The 23,609-nt window shown below is 41.3% G+C and overlaps 1 protein-coding gene across 2 annotated transcripts in view; it reads right to left on the bottom strand.

Moving 5' to 3' along the window:
• Positions 1-23,609, bottom strand: part of DSCAM (DS cell adhesion molecule) — a gene marked incomplete at both ends in the record, with an annotated part of 733,770 nt that overhangs the window by 586,344 nt on the left and 123,817 nt on the right. For both annotated transcript variants that reach the window (XM_081235410.1, XM_081235409.1), the window contains one exon: positions 14,156-14,302. In XM_081235410.1, coding sequence (XP_081091536.1) covers positions 14,156-14,302 — 147 coding nt within the window. The remainder of the gene's footprint in view (positions 1-14,155; positions 14,303-23,609) is intronic.

Raw genomic sequence — 23,609 nt, 5'->3', positions numbered from 1 at the left:
GCATCATAAATTGCTGGAGCACACTGATCCCTGTTTGAAACAGGCACATGCACACCCAACAGCCATACAGAGCTCACACTGTGTTTACCAAATGTGTGTGCCCGTGTGGGTACCTCCCTTTAGATTAACAAGAAAAGTGATGTCTTAGGACCAATGGCTTGGTTGTGTACCCAGTGCATCAAGAAATACTATACAATGCCTCTAAATGTCTTGACATATAAGGATTTTCGTTGACTTATTCAGTGCTATATTTTAATAAATACTGCAGCATAAAACTGTAAGGCATTTACAAAAATAAAATCATTTCATGAAAATAAAAGAAGACAGCTTTTGCTTTGGGACTACTAAATACTGGGGATGTGGATATCTCTGTGCGAAAGTCAGCTGTGAAATCGCGGGTTACCTCTGATGCACCTGCTCAGACACTCTTTGCATTGGGTGAAGAGGCTGATTTGAAATTGTACTGTGCAGAGGAAGAAAAAAAATTATAGGAAAGTAAGAGCTCTTCATAAAGCACTAAGAATAATTTGAAAGGAAATAGCACCACCACTTTGATAGAAATGTTGCTCATTCAACATTCATTTAACAAATATCTATTAAGCTCCTACTATGTACCAGGTATCATAATATTATACTTGAGGTCAATGGGAGGGGTCAATTTTAAATAAAACTGAAATTAAGAAAATTATTTTTATCCTAGACAGTTTCATCTATTTTGATTTTTCTTTAGTTGTGCAATATTGTTTCAAAAATCATTAAGCATATTGTCCTCAAACATAATAAAATGCTCTAAATAGATCAAATGTCCAGAAAGGTAAGTCTAGTTTGGATCATACCACATTTTAAAATGTTTTACTTGCTTAAACAAGTTCCTACTCTTGAGTTAAAGCTGTTAAAGTTGTGTGTCATGCAATGTTGACAACTTGTGTTGACTCATGCATTTATGGACTATGGACTGAAAGAAAGTTTGTGTTTTTCTTAAACGAAAAATCTCTATCTTTTAGAGAAAGAGAATTGCAATATAGGATCTTGCACAAGTTACTGAAATTCTCCGTGCCTCAGTTTCTTCACCTGGGCTGATGAGAATAATGACCTATGAGGTTGTTGTGAAGTTGTCAGGCATAATGTGACATACACTGTTAGCTATTTAATAACCCAAATGTGTTGCAAGTGTTTTAATCTAAACATATATTCTGCAAACATATATTCTGCAAACATATATTCTGATATATCTGTGATGGTTAAGGCAAAAAATAAGATTATTTCACTTTTATATCATCCAATATCTGTTTAAGAAAAATAGACATTTAACAAAAATTGTTTATTTTGATAAAATCCAACACAACTATTAGTTCCGTAGCATTCTTATGCTCTTACATTGAAATTGCAAGATTTCGGATCGTTTATCCATGACTTCTTCAGGACACCTCGTATTAAACAACTCTTCTCAAATAGAATTACTTCTGTTCGTACCCCTAACAAGCTCCACACAGCAACTTCTTATTTGTTTTGGACCAGGAGTCCTGACTACCCAGTTTCTGGAGGAGGAACACTTTAGATAGATAGGAGGTAAGAATTACAAGAGTAATAATCTCAAAATTTATGTCAAACACTGTTCTAAGCACTTTACGTGTATTAATTCATTGGAACGTTTCAACATTTTATTGTTACCATTTTATGACTGAGGAAACAGGCAAAGAAAGACTATGTGATTAGTGCAAGGTCACAGTGTGGTCCGTGGTGGGCCTGGAACGTGGATGTGGACAGTGGCTTCAGACTCCATCCTTGTACCTCCTGACGAGATAGCCGAGTGCACAGCCAGGAGCAGAAATTGGCTAAAAAGGAACACCTTGCCTGGCATTTCTAATCTTTATAAAAATGCTGTGTCCAATTCCACAGAAAGGCAATTAACTGATGAAGCTCCCACAGCTGTGAAATTGAGATCCAAAGCCAGGTCTCTCTGAGTTCAAGCTCAAGCCCTCGTGCAGATTTGGCAAAATGGAAGGCGGGCAGAAGCCTGAAACCTTCCCTGGAAGAGCATGTGACCCAATTGGAAGATGTTAAGAAGCCTATATTTCCTTATTTACTCTGTCTGTTTATCAGCATCTCTGAAAAGAACATCTCAACTACGCCCTCCTGCAGAGCAACGTGTGCTGGGGATTTTAATCTTTATACAGCCCACTTCTGAGCAGTAAATACTGGGCATCATCACGGTACTCCAGAAACTAAAGAGCCTGAAATAGTCTATAAATATTCTCACTACTTCTCCACACATGGACCCAGCACAGTCAATGCAACTGTCCAAATATGGCTTAGTTGTAGACGTTTCAGTACTAAGTGATTGTTCACCTAATAAAACTAGAGTTACCTTGGAACTGACTTTGGAATTTGGGGTATTTGGGGGGAAACATTAATTGCATGTAAGTTTTCAGCCCACTCGTCATTTGGGAAATGTAGAGTCGTTCCCCCTTATCCATGGTTTTGCTTTCTGAGGTTTCAGTTACCCACTGTCACCTGAGGTCCAAAAATATTAAGCAGAAAATTCCAGAAATAAATAATTCATAACTTTTAAATTGTGCGCCCATTCTCAGTAGCATGACGAAATGTTGCCCCATCCCACTCCATCCCACACGGGATATAGGCATCACCACTTTGTCTAGCATATCCACACCAAATAAGCTACCTACCTGCCAGTCACTTAGTAGCCCTCTTGGTTCTAGTAACACCGACTTTACTTAATAATGGCCCCAGTGCCCAAGAACAGTGATGCTGGCAACTAAGATATTCTCTTACTGTGCCTAATTTATCAATTAAACTTTATCATAGCTATGTATGTATATATAGGATTTGGGACTCTCCATAGTTTCAGACATCCGCTGCTGGAGGGCTTGGATTGTATCCCCCATGGATAAGGGTGGGGCACTGTAGTCTTCATTTTTCCATTAATAACTGACCCACTTTCCATAGAGAAGGCAAACACAGGACTCTGAGAGGCCAAATAATCCACTGCACTTGAAAATAGTATCATTTAACAAAACCCTGAGCGTTCACTGTGTCATCAAATTGCTTCGTAACATGTTCTGTGGTATTATTGATACACAACCCACAACGTTGCGTAGGGAAGCAGTGGAGGTCAGGAATTGCAGAATTAGAGTTAGAAAGTGAGTTTACATGCATCTTATCCGTGTTGGCCAGCTTGGGTTGCTGTCACAGAGCACCACAGACTCGGGCTTAAACAGCACCTATGTATTTCTCACAGTTCTGGAGACTGGAAGTCTGAGATTCGGGTCCCAGCATGGCTGAGGTCTGGTGAGATGTCTTCCCTTCTTGCTGTGGACTCACATGTCTATTGCTTAGAAGGTCACAGTCTTACTGGATTAGGGCCCAACCTTTATGATCCTACCTAACCTGAATTAGCATCTACAGACCCCATCTCCAGACACATCCACATTGGGGGTTAGACCTTATGCATTAGGTGTGTGGGAGCACAACTCAGTCCATAGCATGATCTGAAAATACAAGTCAAGCCGTTAGCCTACAGCCCCGGTGTCTTGGCCCTGGACCATCTTGATTCTATCCCATCCTGGCTCCCAACCCTGTGTGAGCTACATGCAGCTGGAGGAGAGACAGCTGACGGGGAGGCTGCCAGCTGGCGTTCTGGCACAGCTGGGGTGGACTGGGGGACAGCACATGAACAGCCGGGTATTGGTACCTCTTGCCACACCGCTGAGGCTTTCTGATTTTTGTTTCCTTCCTTTAAAAACAAATTTTAAAGATCTCCTCTAATATGCATTGTCTATTATGTGTCAAGCAGGAAACAGAAAGATGTAAAATATGAGAGAGGGTCAAAAAGGAATCGAAAGGCTTTGTTAATGTAGTGGGTTGAATAGTGTTCTCCCAAAATTCATGTCCTTCCTGGAACCTCAGAATGCGGCCTTATTTGAAAATAGGGTCATTACAGATGTAATTAGTCAAGATGAGATCATACTGGAGTAGGGTGGGTCCTTCATCCAACATGACTGGTGTCCTCATAAGAAGAGAAGAGACACAGAGTCACACACAGAGGAAGACAACCACGTGACAACAGAGAGAGGGATTGGAGTGGTGTGTCCACAAGCTAAGGGACACCAAGGATTATTGCAAGCACCAGAGACTAGGAGAGACACATGGAACAATTTTTCCCTTAGAGCCTTAAGAGAGAGCACAGCCTTCCTGAGACCTTGATCTTGGACCTCTGACTTCCAGACCTGTGATAGAATAAATTTCTGTTTTTTCAAGCCACCTAGGTTGTGATTCTTTGGAAACTAATAGTTACTACCTGGAAAAAAAAAAAAAGAGCAAAGCAAAGGCAAATCCATTTGTGGTTGTGAGAAATGCTTAGCTCTGCGTTAGTTATCCTCAGTTGGAAATGGCAGGAAGGGAGCAGGCAGTGGGGATTAATCAATCCCAGGAGAGAAGACAGAGCCAATGTCAGGGTCATCAATGCAGAAGTCATGGATGAAGTCTGAGAAAGGGATGAAATGAACAACAGAGAAATTGGAGATTGAGAGAGAGAGGTGGGGAGGACTGACTTCTGGGGAGCTACTCACATTTATGAGCAGGGAAAAGAAGATGTGAACTCAAGGAAAGAGATAATGAAGATATAGACAGGAGGAAGTCACCCAGGCAGTGTAACAGGGCACCCAAGGGAGAAGGAAGTCAGAGAGAACTTGCACCAAGCGATGGCCTTGGGATCTGACACCAGGATGCCATGAGTGACCTTGACAAGGTGAGTTTCAGTAAAATGTAAGAGGCATAGCCTAAATCAGTACAGACTAGGAGTAGCAATGAGTATAGACTATTCCTTTAATAAGGTTTCCAGGGGAAAACAGAATGAATGAAAGCATAGCAGTATGAAAGCTGGCCAAGGGAAAGTTTTCTTTAAAACTGGGGCAGCTGAGCACCTGTGTCATAAGAAATACAGCAATCACTGAGGAGGCGATGGTGGCAATAGAGGAGAGAACTGATGGAACCAGGTCCTAGAAAAGTCAAGGGGGAATCATGAGACAGTGCTGGTTGTGAGTAGACTGGAAGGAAAGAGGACCATCTCTTCCTGTGAGAGAAAACATGACAAATACAATGTCTGAGGTAGGAGGGGTCATCAGAGAGAGGTGGTTTCAGACTCAATGAAGTAAAAAGATAGTATCTTTTGCACATTAGACAGTAGACCCACAGTGGGCTGGGAATGAGGGTCTTAAGAACCCCCAGGAAAAGCTTGGGAAAGCCACTTTCAACAACACAAAGCAGATCAGCAGAAATATCCAAAGATCTGGAGAGACAGTGAAGAGCAGTTAAAATTAATTGTTGTGAATGGTCAGGGCACCCAGTCTCCAGCCAGCTCAGCAGGCTGGAGGAGGGAAAAGAACATGGTGGCAACTACCTGGACTGGGGATTCCAGGGGCGATGGGGATGCTGAGGAGGGAAGAAGCTAGAAGTTTACTATCCTGTCCCATCTGCCTGGAGTTAAAGCCACAAAGGGCAGACAACTGTGGTGCCTCTGCTTGGTGGTTCTCTGGAGCTCCTGCCACAGACACACACAGTAAGGGTCTTTCTTCCACTTGGACTTGCCTAATGCACAGGAAGCAGCACCAAGAGCCCCGCATACTTCACGTTCATCTCAGGTCTTGGCCTTGATTTCACACTGACCTCTTATTCTGAGTCAAAAACTATGTTTCGAAATCTTGAACTCTGCTTTCTTATACTATGGCACATTGCCCAAGCAAATGTCAATTCATGACATCTGATTTCAGCTTGATAATGATATAACATCAACAGTATTATTCATTGTCATCACCGCCTGATAATATTTTGTTAATGATCCTGTTATTGTCTTCAACTTCCCTGAGCTGAAATCTCACAGAGGAGCAGGAGACCAGAAAACGCACTTGGGTCCAAACAACATCTAATTGACTTGGCTTACCATCTATTTCTCATGTCTAGAAAGAACCAAACCTTGCAGGTAGAGAGGAGAACAGGTAGGAGATCCCTAACAGCTGAACATAAAATAAAACTGTACTGACATTCAGGTGGGGCTAGGAAAGAATCTGGGTCAGTGTGTTTGGGGACATTAGAGAATCTGGGGTGAGATCTATGTAGAGGCTGTGAATATATGGATATTACGTGATAAAGTCCTCCAAGTATAGATTGTCTTATTCACTTGATTTTTCCAACATTTGGTGCTGGGGATATGCAAAAAGTGATGGTTGAGTGAGGGAAAAAATGAGTGAAAATAATGAGGCACCATCAGGAATTTCCTGGCAGTCCAGTAGTTAAGACTCCGTGCTTTTACTACCAAGGGCATGGGTTCAATCCCTGGTCAGGGAACTAAGATCCCACAAGCCCCACCAGCACGGCCAAAATAATAATAATAATGAGGCACCATCATTGAAGTTGCATTGTACAGACAAGAGTTAACACAGCTGGTCTGAGATTGCTACCCTTAGAAAGGCCTGTTGCGAGTTGACCCTTGGCTGGTGTCTGGGAACTGGAATTCCGGGAGGGTTCCTGCCCCCCACAATGGATAAGAGTGGCTCGCTGTGATTAAACTGTATAAACAATACTGTTCACATGGAAGACCTACTTTCCTTCTAGGAGTCTGGAATTTGGGGACATGCCACGCACATGCCTACGTGACCAGCCCTCCAGTAAAAACTTTGGGCACCAAGTCTTTAATGAGCTCCCTGGTAGATGGCATTCTGTATTCATCTGTTGTCACTGCTCTCTGCTGAGCTAATAAGCACATCCTCTGTGGGGAAAGAACTCCTGGAAGCTTGCATCTGGTTTCCTCCAGACTTCTCCCCATGTACCTTTCCCCTTTGTTGACTGTGCTCTGTACCCTTTCACACTGTGATAAATCCCAGCAGTGCATACAGTAGGATTATATGCAGAATCCTGGGAGTCTTCCCAATGAATGACCGCACCTTTGACACAGGCCTAACATTAAAATTTTATGAGATTAAATCTAAGAAGAAAAAAATAATAACTTGGACAGTAGTTGGCTTGAGAAGTGGAATATTCAGTTTGTAATCTTAATATCCTGCTATTTTATTGTCAGGGGAACCAATGAAACTAACGTTCATCCCATGAGGAAGCTGCAGCAAAAGAGTCACTTCCCCTGCATTACCCAGCTAATCTGTGTCAGAGCTGCAATTAGAAGCCACAGCCTCCTGGTAACACTCGGAGTAGGAAATCAAGGGGCATTTTAGGCTGACCTAATGACCAACACCTTCATAGCAGATAGAGTGTTTTACACACACACACACACACACACACACATACACACACACACACACCAGCACTCCAGAGATGCTCCAGGCTAAATTTGCTACCATTCTCTCTTGTTTCTTTTTCTTGTTTAAATATTATGTTAACATGCCTACTGCTATGGGTCTCTCTCCCTCCCTCAGGAGTTCAAAAATCAGAAACACATTTTTGTTTGTTTGTTTCAGGCTATAATCTACAATGTACAGCTTCTAATTTTGAGAGTGGGGATTTGCCTTCTTTATGAAGGCTAGTAGTAGGCTCTCTGTTTGCTCTGGCTCTTCCAGGGTCTCATTAGCTGGTCATTTTTGAAAAGCCAGGCTTGAGCCCCTCATCAATATGACCTCTAATCTCACTGTCATGTGAGCTTTCTCCAGATCTGTAAACAACCCTGTTTCTAATTACTTCCAGGTGGCAGTAGAATAACATGTAAAAACTAATTTAGTGAGCAATGGACTTAAATGGCAAAATTATCATCAATTAATGGCTTTTAAAAAGAAAGAGAACAGGACTCTCCCTTCCAGTAAACTTCCACATGGAATAATACATTATTCCACTCCCCAAAATAAACACAGTGAAAATATTACATCTCTCCACCCTTTGAATTCCAGTCTGCTGTATACCTCCTGTGTGAAGAATAATTTCCTGTGTTTGAAACGAGGCTCCTATTTGCTGAAAATCAATATAGATAGATGATAGGTAGATGCACTGATGCATGGATAGATAAGTAGATAGATAGATAGATAGATAGATAGATAGATAGATAGATAGAAAGATACTTCCCTTACAGTTTTCATTTGGTCCTATAAATTTATTTTTAGTGAATGTTAAAGAAATGCTTCTTAATTCTGCAGCTCTCCGGTACCTTAAAAATCAAAAGTGAAGCTTTCAGGTGATTACGTCTGCTCCTTACATCATTTTGATGTTGATCTCATTCCTTTTGCTCATAAGCACCTTGAGGGCAGAATCGGGTCTCATCGCCATGGCAACCTGAGCAGCTATGTAGGAGATTGCCTTGAAAATGCCCAGTGACTAGAAGTAAAATTAAAACGCAAGTGCCTCGGAAAGAGGGATCATGGGCTCACAGAGCTCTGCGTTACACGAACAGAACACAGCAGGCAAATACTGCACCGCCCACTGCAGCATTACCCACCCTGCCCGCGATAGTTGTGCTCCTTTCTCCTTCCCAAAGAGTACAGATCACATCAAATCTGCTTTCAGTTTAAGTCTGCTGAAACGTGCTTAAGGAAAACCTTGTCTCATATATACAATGTAATTATTTTTCCCATCCCAAAATGCAAGACTTTCTTAAAAGATCACTTCTTTTATGAAGTGATCTCCCCAGGAAAAATCATGAGAAGGTGTGTGTTCTTGTAACGTTTGCCCATATGGCTCTCACAGCACTCACAGCCCACATAGCACAGTAATCTCTCCCCTGAGCTTCCTAAAAGCAGAAGCCATCTCCACAGGGGCCTGGAGAGGGGGATGCTTCTTAAAGCATAGGCCCTGCCTTATCTATGATGACCAGACCCAAATACAGCATCCAAAACCCACAACAAACGTTTCATGTGAAGTGCTAGGCTGAGGTCCTTTGATATTTAATGTGGGCAGAAAATTGTTCACTTTTACCTGAGATACTGGAAGAAGATAATCATCCTTGGACTTAAACTCATTGATCCTAAGAGATAAAATTCTCCTTGAGTCATCACTAATAGAGGTGTTCAGATGGGAGGTATTGAAACAGAAATTTGGGCCAGTGCAAGAGAGGGAGGTAGATCCTCCGGGAATGTTTGCGCTTCCCATATTCCAAATCCGGTTACCCTTGGGCTGTGTCTTTGATGTTAATGTAGCCAAACCCCCAGTGAGACTGTCAGAATTTTATCCGAGGAAAACAGACACGGAACGCTGGGTTCTCTGATTGCTGGCCTCCTTAATCGGGAAGAAATTCACAAAAGGCCATTCAGTGAAACCTGGCTATAAAGCTGTTGATATTGTTCTTTTCCAGGATGGTATCCTACATATCCATCCCCACATCAGCAGAACCTCCCACAGTGCATCCCTCCTCAAACTACTATATTTTTTGTAAATAATTTATTTATTTACTCATTTATTTTTGGCTGTGCTGGATCTTCATTCCTGCGTGCAGGCTTTCTCTAGTTGTGGCGAGCCGGGGCTACTTTTTCGTTGCAGTGCATGGGCTTCTCATTGCAGTGGCTTCTCTTGTTGCAGAGCACGGGCTCTAGGCGCACGGGCTTCAGTAGCTGTGGCATGCGGGCTCAGTAGTTGTGGCTCACGGGCTCAGTAGTTGTGGCTCATGAGCTCTAGAGCACAGGCTCAGTAGTTGTGGCGCACGGGCTTAGTTGCTCTGTGGCACGTGTGATCTTCCCAGACCAGGGTTCGAACCCATGTCCCCTGCATTGGCAGGTGGATTCTTAACCACAGCACCACCAGGGAAGCCCTTCAAACTACTACATTTTTATTGGGTTACATTAACATCTGATATTCAAAGGATCTCATTTTTGCTTGGAGGAAGAGAAGTAATAACTGTGCTTTAAAAATGCATTCAGGCTGCATCATGCTTGTTTTTCCTGGCTTATTCAGGAAGGCAGTAAGTCAGGGGCCATCACATTAACAGAGGATTTTACATGCACGGTGTGTGCCCGTGCCTGAGATATCTTGTCTCCACACATTTACAGGCCTCCTATCATCCACTGCTGCAGTCTGAGAGTGAAGGTCAACCACGGGGTGTCCTGGGGCCCAGGTAGACAGCAAAACAGAGGGCACAGCAGCATCAGATGCAATGAGCCTTTCCTTCCCAGGGGGGAATTATGAGATTCCTTCCCTTAGGCCTGTCTTAGCTCTGCTGCTAAAACAAAATACCACAGATGGCGGGGCGGGAGGCTTAAACAACAGACATTTACTTCTGACAGCTCTGGAGGCTGAAGTCAGAGACCAGGGTGCTAGCATGGCTGGGGTGTGGTGAGAGCCCTCTTTCAGATTTCTGGGCTACAGACAGCCACCTTCTCACTCTATCCTCACATGTTGGAGAGAGAGCTCCGTTCTCTTCTTACAAGGACACGAATCCCATCATGGGGGCCCCACCCTCATGACCTCATCTAACCGTAATCACCTCCCAAAGGCCCCACCTCCAAACACCATCCCATTGGGGGTTAGAACGTCAACATGAATTTTGAGGGGACGCAAACGTTCAGGCTATACCAAGACCACTGAAGTATTCCTTCCGAAGACTGATCAAAATAAATGAACTCATTTACATTTCTTAACATCAGTGACCTAATGATCTCACATGACAGAGAGGCACAACTTGATTCCTGAGCCTACATCCAGGCCAACTCAAAACCTCCCTGGGAAGAAATCAGGGCATGACCCAACGTGCATTAAGCCAGTGATGCCACGGTCAGAATGGCCTGTGACACCACGCTGCTCCCATGGAAACCCAGATAGACCTTGGCTGGTGCGCTCACCCCTGTGAGAATGTAATGCAGTCCCTTATTCTCTCAACCAAGATAACGGGCAAAATTAGTATGCTGTGCCAATAGAAGCCTTTGTGTTTCTTTTTATAGGAATACACACACCTTAAATTTCTGTTCCTTTGAAAAGGAAAGCCTAGACAACAGATACCCATTTACCTTAGCCGACTGCCTAAGAGCCCTGGCCTCGAGCCCCAAGGCTCATCTGCTAAAAGCAGGCCTTTGCTGCTCTGGCCCCCCAAGCTCTGGCCCCATGGGGCTGAGCGGTGGCACCGGAACGTCACCTTGGTGGACAGGCCTCGCCTGCACAGGCCGCCGAACCCCCTCTTGACGGCCCCGAGCTCTGAGCTTTCTCAAGGCAGCCCCACCAGCACCCCTCTGGTCCTCCCCCAACCTCACGGCACAAGGGTCCTCACACAGGTCTGTTTCACGCCTGATCTAAGTCCCTGCTTTTCTCCACCTAGAGAATCAGAAACTCAGGAGATGGTCTGTGCAGAGTAGATGTGCTTTGCTGGGACAAGCTTCCCGGCCAGGCTTACTGCAGACCCAGGGGAGAGAGGCAGGCTGACAGCCACTGACAACCTAGCCAAGCTCAGCAAGCAGTTTCAGGAGCCCTCAGTTTATTTACAAAGTAGAGATGAATTAACCTTTTACATAGAGCATCCAGGATGTCTCTGCTGGACTCAGAGCCAACTCAGGAAATGCCTCTCCATCCCTGGGACCTTGTGCTGGGCAGGGTCATCCCTTCCAGTCCAGACGCCCCAGTGCTCCCCCCGCCACCACTCAGCCCTTGGGACGTGTTGGAGGGAGGTCCCAGCCTCCTCCTCAGAGCCTCCCTGCCTCCTACGTGTGGCCACCTGTGCCCTGGCACACTCTGGGCCCTAAAGAGAAATGTAACCCTTCTCCATCTAAACTACCCAAAACTGGTTTTTATTAAGATTCCTACTCTTTTTAACCATTTTGTCATTTCCAGTGGCTTCATCACCTCCTTCCCTGGGCATTTTTGCAACCTCAGAGGATGGGGCTCAGGCGCTGGGAACAGGGTCTGACAGTAAGCGATAGTAAGTCCCATTATAAGGTGTGATTCCAGACTTTCTACTTACAGATCATAACACTGCTTTGGGGCCCTGTGCTCAGGTTGAAATACCTGAGTATAAAAATATCTCTTTCTGTATGTGTCTCAACCTCCCTCTCTCTCTCTCTCTCTCTCTCTCTGCCATGTGCAACATCTTGGGGAAAACTTGTGTTTGTTTAAATAGCTTACTTATAAACAACAAAACCTTACTATGGATGTATTCCTTAATGAGGTAAAAGCCTGTACAATATTGGTTTTCTAATACCTTTGTGAAAAAAGAAAAGCCCGCAGTCCATGCTGTGTTGTTTTAAAAATTTTGCCAAAGGATAAAGCTCCAATGCATGACTGAGGAGAGGACACGGGGTCAGCAGTTCTTATCGGCAAGATATCAACTGTATGCATGTCAGCATCCCCTCCACTGACCAGATACAAAACTCCTCTCATTTTATTTTAATTAGGTTCCTGTTGGAAGGAGAAAAAAGTCTATTCACATAGATTACAAAAAACTGAATAAAAGCATACCATTCATTAAAGATGTCTGGGAAACGTAAGAATAGATATAGATATATAGATTAGATAGATACAGATATAGATATAGATATATAACCTCACGGTAGATATTTCTATTTCTACTTCTCATCCATGTTTCCAGTTCTCTCCTTCCAGGCACATGCCCCATTGAAGTCAGACATGGCCATGTGACTTGCTTCGCCAATTAAATATGAACAGAAATGACATCTGTCACCTCCAAGTAGAAGCACTCAGAGGCAGTTTGTCATTCTCCCCTGCTCTCTTCCCCTTCTAGGGCAGACACTGAGGTTGCATATTGGATGGCCCGAGTGTGGGAGATTGCAAACATCGCCCCAATTTCTCCCCTTCCCTGAACCCACAAGCCCCTGCTGTGTACTTTTGGGGGCTCCTGACTCTGATTCTGGGCTCAGCCAGACTGAGTGTCATTACATCTCTCCATCTGCTATCAAGAAACTAAAAGGACCTCTAAAGAAAAGCAAGTAAGACCATTAAACAATCGAAATGAGCAAATAAAATTGTACAGGTGAGTCTCTATTCTGATTATTGCAATCACATTTCAGGTCTTAAGCTTAATATTTTTTCAACATTCTAAGTTAACAAATTACTATGATTAATTAACATAACAGCAAGGAATTTATTGTTCAGTAAAGTGTGAGGGACTTCAAATTCTCTGTAAAGATGGTATTAAGGAAAGCCAAAAACATCTATTACATCCTAGTTCACTGTAATGTGCTATAAAGACCAACAATTTAATTTTTGATTTGTGTGATGGTTTAGTGATTTTTTTAGTGGTCCTCGTTGTAATAGTAACCTATACTGTCTAGCAAATCAATAAACCAAATAAAAATGCTCTTTCACCTTGGGAGTTTAGTTCCAATTTCTTACCTTTGCAAGCTGACACAAAGTTGGTGGTATTCAAGAGTTACAATAAAATGTGTGTGTGTGTGTGTGTGCATGCACTCACTTGCACACATGTGCAGAGGGGACATGTAAAGAAAAGCAATTATGCATACCATTATACCACATTGAATGCTCATCATGACTGTTTTCCAGAAGTATCCAACAGGCATTACCCAAAGATGTGCAAAACAGAAAAAGTGAGCCTAGTGTCTGCATGGCCTTTCCAGATAAGTAGCAAGGACCAAGAACTCAGCTTAGAAACCATGAGAAAAGAAGAGCCACAACCTCTTAGAAGCTAGACTTCAGTGGTACCATTTCTAGATACCAAAAATAAACCAGGAAATTATTTATTTACATATATATACAGATATAAAGAGACATATGTATATTTCAGTGCTGACTACATATTCCAAATAGAATCTTCAAGAAAGAGGCCACATAATTCTGAAGACATTTGAAAAGGTGAGAACAGCATGAAATCAGGGTTTCCATTCTCCAGATTATAGAGAATATCACGATATCAGCCCTGAGGTCACTCACAAACACAGTAACCCTACTTTCCTCCTCCCAGGAGCAGAAATCAAAACAACATTTCCTTTTAAAAGTAATATAATGATTATACACAGAGCGCAAGGAACTAATTTCTATCCATCGGTCAATTCACTGGAGAACATCTGAGTCGAGCCACATAAACCAACAGAAAACGCTGACATCACATTTAATCACACAGCAGCGTCAACTTTACGCATACTAATTCTTAATTATGATGCGCATATAGACGGAGACCCAATTCGATATGCAGAACAAGGTGCGAGCAGGTGAGCCCGGCGCCCTGCGCCTGGGAAGCCCACTCTCCTACCTGAGATGAGTGAGACGGTGTCTTTCTCCCATGAGACGACAGTGATGTACGCCTCCACCGAGGAGGGGATAATGCACTTGAAGACCGCAACATTGCCTCTCATGGTTTTCTGGTCCTCCACACGGACTGTATAGGGCTCCCGTAAAACTGGAAGGCAAGAAGAGGACCCCGGTAACACACACAGGCTCATTCCCAGAGGATCCCATCTGAATATACACATTGTATCTTACACGTATCAACTGCATCAAATATATTCATTGGAAAAAAATTTTTAAGAAACCTACATGTCACGTCTTAAAGACTTTCATCCTGTTAACAATAAACTACACTAAGAACTAAAAAGCAGGAGTATATCTAAAAGCAGTTAATCTACTCTCTAAACACATCTGGACATGGGAAGTAGTTTCTTAAACAGAAGTTATGATGATGGGAAACTTCCCTCCATGTCCTCTGAGGACCAAGGAAAAAATTTCAGACTATCAAGGAAAAGAATTTAAAAATCAAGAAAGGCAACCTCTCCTGGGAATCCTCGAAACTATGTGACAATTAAAACTCTTCATAAGTAATTTTTATGACAGTTGCAAAGCAGTTTTGGAAAGAATCATTCTGCTTCCTATTACTTAGGGAAGCATGCTGATTAAGGGAGCCTGCCCAGACGTTCCCAACAGCAGGAGTAGCCCAGAAAGTGCCCAGAGGGGACTTCCACAAACTAGATGTCTAGGCTACAGGCAAGGGGTGCACGGATCCAGTGCCCACCCTGCAAGCCCAACTGCCTGGGTTCAAATCCAAGCCCTACCACTTTACAGTGAGCAAGTTCTCTTGCCACCCATATATAATGGGGATTTTGATAAAAAATATCTACCAAGTAAGTCAATTTTGATGATTCAATCAGTTAATGTGGCTAAAGCACCCAGAACCATGCCTGCCATGAACAGTTTGGATAAAGCTACTTGGATCCACACCATCTCCTGGTGTGGAGAAGACCTCTGCTTCCAGGATAAGGAGACGTGGGTGTGTCTAATCCAGGTTATGCCTCCCTCCAGCTCTATAAATATGGGCAAAAGACTTATTTCTCCAGTTTTATTTCCTCAAATTTGAAATGAGGGGGTTGGGATAGGAAGATTCAAGGTCTGAATTCTGTAAATTTATGATTTTTCTCATATATCCACAGAGCCAACTTACCAGCTAATTAGCTCTCTGAAAGTTTTAGTCATTTATTGGACAAACATGTGTCAAGAAAACTGGCCATGAAATTAATTTCAAAAGAAATTAATATACCAAGAGATGTAAGAATGAGTTTCTAAAGGGAAATCTCCTAACAGGCAGACATAAATAATGCTTTAGAAGAAGCATTTTTAAGATCGGTGCTAGCTCTGTGACATGCTAAGTAGTTAAGTGTCAGAGTATATCATTATTAAGAGTATTGATAAGAGGATGGCCCCCAGTACTGATTTTTAAATATTACTATATAAGAGTTTCCCAACTTGGAGAATTTTTTCATTCCTACCCCAAACCAGAGAGACTTTCAGAAGTTTAGGAATTGTTTGAGACCCTCATTCCTGTGCTCTTTGTGCAATAAGATGTGACGGTCCAGGTGGCAGCTCCACATCTGCAGGAGGTCCACTGGGCAGTCACTGAGCGACACTGTGACACACAGAGGGGGAAACTCACTTTGTGCAGAAAAACACCTCGATAAATAGCTCTTTTGAGGGAGTGGAGGTCTACAGTCATAAATTGGAAAGAGGCAACAAAGAGACAGATGAATTAATCAAACTCTTCAATGAATGAGAATCTGGTCCTAGTGGGAGAGTAGAAGACAGAAAATAGGAAAAGGAGCAGCGAAGAGAAGAGAATAGGGGACTGGACAACATGGTGAAGGCCAACAGAAAGAGCTCACTATCACAGGGGTGGGGTCACCTAAGCAGGTGTCTGAGTCCAATTTAAGTTTGTGTTTGCTGATGTTTGTGTCTAAGCTATAAAGTCACTCCATCTCCCCAAACCTTCAGTAAACAAATGGCAACAAATGGCAAACAAAGGGTGCGGGAATTTTTAATGGAAATCAAGGAAAGAAGCCAAGTTCTACGTCTCAGAAAGGAAAGGGCGGGGACAAGAGAAACTGCCTACAGAGAACGGGAGGTGGGCAAGAGGCTTACCCCCAGCAAGTTGCTTGCTAATGTACTGTGGTGCTGCTAGCCTGGGGCAGAGACAGGCTCCACCACACTCCACTGTGTACCCACTCCACCCATACCTCTGCCCAGGCCTCCACTGGATGCAGGGTGCCAGTGTTTGCTGGATGGGGCAAGGAGGAAGAGGCTGTGAAGAGCTCAGGGCACCAGGGATCAGAGGGGAAGCAGTGGCCATTGGGTGGGGTTAGGGAAGTGAAGGCCCAATGGGGCTTGGGGCACCCAGAGCCTGAGGAAAGGGTGGCTGGGAACCCACCCCAGGGGGTGGCATGAGACAGGACGCTCCAAGAGCTGAAAAACCAAGCCCCCAGAGCATGTTCCATTCTCTCATCACACTTCACTCACAAAACACAAATGGAAAGATAGAAGCATTAGTATTTCACGATGGCAGCAGGAGAGCTTGAAGCCTGAGCGCAGGACCCTCAGCCTTGTGTCACCACACTGGCCCCATCCCATGAAGTCAGCCCTGATCCCAATCTGCCTATGCAGCCATCAGAGGAAGTGGGAAGATGGGATGGAGAAAGTTTGGAGAACTGGGCATTGCCAAGGAAGGCAGGTCCTTTCCTGATAGGTTGGATTCAGATTGCTCCTAACCCCCTTGACCCTATGTCTGAAGTGATAAAACATAAACAAATGCCCCAGGGTTGGATGCCTTAGGAACACCAGAAGACTCTGGGCAGGTAGGAGGGCTTTATGCCCGATGTCCATCCTTTTGGGGAAATGGTTATCTGAGGCACAATGAAACCTTAAGGCACAACATCACTTTTATAGAAACTGTGTGGGGGGGTGCTCTTTTATTTTGTAGCTGATTACTTAACTTGGGAGATGCTTTAAATATTCAGTTACATCTTGAACACACCCTCATGTCAAGGACTGCTCAGGGACTAAGGAGATCCTCACATTTTATGGAATAATTAACTGAAGAAAGAAAGGAAATTCACATGGCAGAACACCTGGAAGAAAACAGGCAAAGAGTGAAATGCACGGTCCTGAAAATGACTGAAGGTAACAGGAGTTCAGGGAAGGAGGGAATCTGGGGGCCTTGAGCCGGCCCTGAAGGACCAGAAGGACTGAGGAGGCAGAGAGGAAACAGCAAGAGGAGCAAAGGTGGAAGTGAGCACGAAATATTCCAGAGACTGAGACACTGGCCCAGTGTTGTTTAGCTAAACCAGCCTCCAGACCACAGCCGCTGTGAACAGCCAGCAACAGGCTCACGGAGGCCTCTGTTTCCTTCATTTGAGGATGGAAAAAACATGTACTTCACACGGTTGTGCAGGTAACATAGAGGATGTCTCTAGAGGACTTGGCACGACGTCTAGCACGTAACCTGTCTGAGTCTCTCTCTCTGACTGTTGGCCAGAGAAGCCTACCTGAACTTCCTTGAGCTTAAGACACTACAAGCTCTGGAACCTGCAAGAGGACCTTGGGAAGGGTACCACAGCCTGTGTCCCTTTGATTCTGGCTTCATCCTTCTCTTTGCCCACATATAGGCTTCCTCTGCTTTTCTGGGCCACATGGAAGATGCAAGGTGTCTGGCCCACAGTTCCCAAAATCTCTCTCTCAAGATTTCAGTTTCAATTTCAGAGGACACAGGAACTGATAGACTAGCTTGGTTAACTGCCCTCCATCAGTTCAATCACCTGTGACCAGGGGTTCAAGACCATTTTGTACGATGTGGATGCAAGAGACAATTAAGGGGGTTAATGTGGCCTGGGCAGAGAGGTGTATAGATAGATGCCCACCATATGTGCAGCTATTACTAGCTACTGTTATTATATGAACATCAAGACGACTCTAATAGGTCAGACACGTGCTATCACTGGCTTTTTCTTAAACCAACTTTACAAGATATAATTGACATTCAGTAAACTGCACATATTTACTGATGTTTTAACAGATGTACATACCCATGAAGTCACCACCATAACCAAGATAAAAATAGATCCATCCTCCAAAAGTTGACTTATTCTCCTATGGAGTCCCTCCTTCCCATCCTCTTTACAGGCTACCATGGATGTGCTTTCCATCATTATAGATTAGTCTGCATGTTTTAGAGTTTATATAAATGGGATCATATAAGACATATATACTTACCTGGCTTCTTCTATTCAGTATAACTATTTTCAGATGCCTCCCTGCTATTGTCTTATCAATAATCCATTCCTTTTCATCCCCTTGTGTGGATAAGTAGCAATGTATCCATTTATCTGATGATGGACTTCTTCCACCCACTTTTGGCCATTACAGATAAAGCTGCTATGAACATTCATGTAAAACTCTCTGTGTGGACATATGCTTTGGGTAAGTACCTAAGTATAGAATGGATGGAATATATGGTAGGTGTTTGTCTTTTCAAGAAACTAACTGTCCAAAGAGGCTGTACCATTTACATTCCCACCGGAAGTTTAGGAGAGTCCCAGGTGCTACATATTCTCACTAACACTTGGTCGGTCATGGTTTTTAATTTTAAATGTGCAGAGGAATCTATATTATTGTGGTTTTAATTCCCTTCAAGATTAATGATGCTAAGCATCTTTCATGTGCTCACTAGTCATTGCATATCTTTTTTGTTGCTCTACCGCTCCAAATTGCTAACCCATTTTTAAAAATAGGGGTGTTTGTTTTCTTATGATTGAGTATTTAGATTTCATTATATTTCTGGATAAAAGCCCTTTAACAGATATATGACTTGGAAGTATTTTCTCCCAGGCAGTGGCTTGCCTTTCTATTCTCCTAACAGTATCTTTAAATGAGCAGAAGTTTTTAATCTTGAGAAAATTCAATATAACAACTTGTTTTATATGGATTTAACGTTTGGTGTCACATCTAAGAAAGTTTTAAATAACTCAAGGTTGCAAAAATTTTCCCCCATTTTTTTCTTTAAAAGTTTATTGATTTATATTTAGATCTATGATCCATTTTGAGTTAATTTTGTATACAGTGCAAAGTGTGGACTGAAGCTTTTTTGGTTTTTTGCACATGGATAGAAACTTTTTCCAGCATCACTTGTTAAAATAACTTTCTTTTTTCACTCAATTCCCTTTGCACCTTTGTCAAATTTCAGGTGTCCATGTATGTATGGATCAATTTCTGGATTCTATTACTTATGTTTATAATACTTATCTTTATAATAAGCCTTAAAGTCAAATAGCATTAACCCTCTTAAATTATTATTTTTCAGAGTTCTTTTGGCTATTCTTGGTACTTTGTATTTCAATATAAATTTTAGAATCAACTAATTAATTCCTATTTGTTAAAAAAAAGGCTGCTGGGTTTTCACTGGGATTGTATTGAATCTATAGATCATTTGGGGGAGAACTGACATCTTAACAATACCATATCCTCCAACTCATAAAATACTATTTCTCTTCTTTATTTCTCTCAGAAATGTTTTGTAATTTTCAGTGGAAGTGTCTTCCACATTTTGGGTCAGACATATCCCTAAGTATTTCTTGTTTTTTGATGCTATTATAAACAGTATTTAAATGTGTGTGTGTGTGTGTGTGTGTGTGTTGGTCTTGTATACCACCATTTTGATAAACTCACTTATTAGTTCCAGTAGTTTTTTTTTTTTTTTGTAGAGGCCATCAGATTTTATTTAAATTGATGATTGGAATCTACAAATAAAAACAGATGAATTTTTTTACCATCAGGATGTCTTTTACTTATTTTTCTTGCCATATTGCATTGGCTGCAACCTCCAGTACAATGTTGAATAGAAGTGGTGAAAGCACACATCTTTGCAGTCTTCATATTTGGGGGAAAGCACTCAATCATTCACCACTAAGTATAATGTTAGCTGTAGTAGGATTTTTTTAGTTTTTTTAATCAAATTTCTCTTCTACTCCTAGTTTTCTGAGAGTTTTTATTATAATAGGATGTTGTATTTTGTCAATGATTTTCTGAAATGATCACATGGTTTTTAATATGTTAATGTGGTGAACTGCCTTGATTAATTTTCAAATGTGAAACCTACCTTGCATTCTGGAGATAAGCTCTTTTTATATGTTGTTGTATTATCCTTTTTATATGTTGTTGGATTCAATTTGCTAAAATTTTGTTTAGAAATTTTACACGTATATTCATGAGAAATATTTGCCTTTTCTTGATTTAGTATCGTGGTAATGCTGATCTCCTAAAATAACTTGGGAAGTAGTCTTTCCTCTTCAACTTTCTGGGAGAATTTGTGTAGAATTTTTATTATTTCTTCCTCAAATATTTGGTAGAATAAAGAGTGTATCTATTTGAGCCTGGAATTTCATTGTAGGAAATTTTTCTATTACAAATTCAAATTCTTTAATAGATATGGAGCTATTCAGCTATCTCTTCTTGAATGAGCTTTGACATTTTATCTCTTTCAAAGACTTTCTCATTTTATCTAAGTTATTTGATTTATTGACATCCCCATGTTCTTAATATTCTATTATAATTTAAATAGCTGTATAATTTTGACTACTATAGAATATTGATGATTATATATATATATTGATTATATCTGTAGAATAGTAATGTAACCTCTCTCATTCTTGACATTAATAATCTGTCTTCTCTTTTATTTTCCTCTTCAGTCTGGCCAGCTTACCAATTTTATTGATGTTTTTCAAAGAAACAACTTTTGGCTTCAGAGATTTCCACTCTAATCTTTATTATTTCCTTTTTGCTTATATTGGTTTTAATTTGCTCTTTTTTCTGAGTTAAGACCACTTGAGATCTCTATTTGAGACCATTTTTCATTCCCAATGTAAGTTTGTAGCACTATAAATTTCCCCCCCTAAGCATTGCTTTAGTGGCATTCCCAAAATTATTAGATGTTGTACTTTCATTTTTATTCAGCTCAAAATATTTGCCCATTTACCTTCTGTTTTTTCTTTGACACAGATTATTTAGAAGTGTGCTATTTGGTATCCAAATATTTGGGGATTTCCCAGAGATCTTATTGTTAGTGATTCTAGTTTAATTCTACTGTAGTCAAAGAACATACTTTATATGACTTATTTTTTTTTAAATTCGTCTGACACTTGTTTCATTCATAATATGATTTATTTTAGTAAATATATGTGTTTTCTTGAAGAGAATATGTATTGTGCTATCACTGGATGGAATGTTCTGTATTTGAATGTCAATTAGTTCAAGTTGGTTAACAATGCCATTCAAGTGTTCTTTATTCTTGCTCATTTTCTGTCTATTTCTGGCAGTTATTAAGAGAGGGGTATTGAAATCTCTAACTATAAGTTTTGATTTGTCTGTTTCTTCTTGCAGTTCTATCAGATTTTACTTCATGTATTTTAAAGTTCTCTTATAGGTGCATAAAATTTATAATAGTCATACCCTCTTAATTAATTGAACTTTTTTTTACAAAATGACCTTCTTTAGGCCTTGTAATGTTCTTTGCTCTGAAATATACTTTGTTTCATATTGACATAGTTACTCCAGCTTTCTTCTGATATTTTCTTTTAATTAGACTGATTAGATTGATGATTTGATTTTTGTCTGTGTGCTGTTGTTGATTCAGATAAAGGGTAAATTTTGTCTCTGCTACTTGATCTTGGCCATAAGCAGAAGCCCCAGTCAAATGTTATTAAGCACAGTTCACTAAGGAGGAAACAATCACTAGAAATGTTTTGACTTGACCAAGGTCATATAGCTGATTACCGTTTGCTAAGTAGAAATACGGCATGGGCAGGGCAGTACTGCTTCAAGGGATCCATGTGCATTTCACTCCTTAGAACAAAAAGGGCAAGAAAGTATTTTATGTGAAGGAGAACTAGGATTGCTAATTAAGGAGACAAGATGGATAAACCTTCCCTGTTTTGTTGACAGTCAGACCTAAGTCAAAGTTACTGAAAACTGTTAAGGATAAGAATTCCCTGGACTTACAAAGGAGAGACGATGAAGCCATTTACCTAATGGATTATTCCAGGAAAATTCCAATGCCAATCTAAAGACACACAGACATTTCAGATGACCCGATATACAGGAGGATACCCCTGAGTCAGTGCTCATTCCACTCAAACCTGCACTACAGCCATCATTGGGTAACATACACATCCCTCACCTGCCCTTCTGAACAGCCATCCAGTTTTGTACTAGCATCTACATAAAAATGATGAAACCAGATTTTCCAGCATCCAATAAATAATCTAAAAGACTACTACAACTATAATGTGTTCCTATTAAGAAATAAAATTAAATGAGAAAGGTAATTTCATTGGGGCAACATGACTATCCATCTTGTAAGTTCAAACTGACAGAGCAATCATGTGTATGCTGGGCCTTAGATGTCAAGAATAACAGCACACAGACAGAAATCACATAACTCAGTGGAAGGGGTGGGGGGTAGCACAGATGCCAGACAAGATGATGGAACTTCCATCCCTTTAAAACCTACATGGTCATGCAAAGACAATCAATTCTATGACAAATTTAGAAAATAGCAGTTAAAACAGAAGTAAGCATTTAATTCTTTTATCTGACAGGAAACCCAAGACAGAAATAGCAGATTAATACAGACAAGTATACCTGTTTGAAGTTCCAGGTTTTACTACAAGTGGTACTTTGTAGTTTATAAAGATGTTTTTATGACACACCATTAAACTTGTTAGCCTGCCAGGTAAAAGGCATTCGCGATGTCTCTCTGTCAGGTTTAGAAGTTCCTATACAAATTTCACTGGCTTCATTTTAATTATTCAGGGTATCAACTTTTCATATCGCTTGATTAAAGCCAATCTTTTTCTTCCTTTCTTAAAGGCATTTTTGTGCATGTCTTGAAATTCATGAGCATGTCAGGGAGATCAAAATATAGCTGGGAAATGACTAGCTAGCAGAATGAGTCACAGTCTAATGTTTGATTGCTTACATCAAAGAGATCACATGCAGGAATTCAGAAACATTTCATAGTTTGCTCGTGTTGTGATGTCTTCAAACGGCACCTCCACACTTGCTGCAGAAATTATTACAAAGTTCCCCCAGCTACCTGGTGTATACGTCAATAATCAAAGTCACATTCTCTTTTCCTAGTCACTCCATTATGTCAGTTTACCATAGGATTTGAAAGCCTAGGCTTAAAAACATAATAAAAACACTGTTTTCTAACTGGTGTCTAACTGTGTGTATGTTTTGGGGGGCTTTATTAAATTTACAGAATGACACAATATGTCCTGTATGTACAACTTTTGATGTCTGTGAACCTCAGGCTGTATTCCTGGTTTGGCTTGTATCAGTGGCAATTAAAATACAGTATGATGTTAAAAGGAACATAACCAATTCATGGT

Source organism: Mesoplodon bidens, assembly GCF_964165515.1.
Source record: "Mesoplodon bidens genome assembly, chromosome: 5".
Lineage (NCBI taxonomy): Eukaryota > Metazoa > Chordata > Mammalia > Artiodactyla > Ziphiidae > Mesoplodon > Mesoplodon bidens.
Note: the sequence above shows the minus strand (reverse complement) of the source record. Positions and strands in the feature narration are given on the sequence as shown.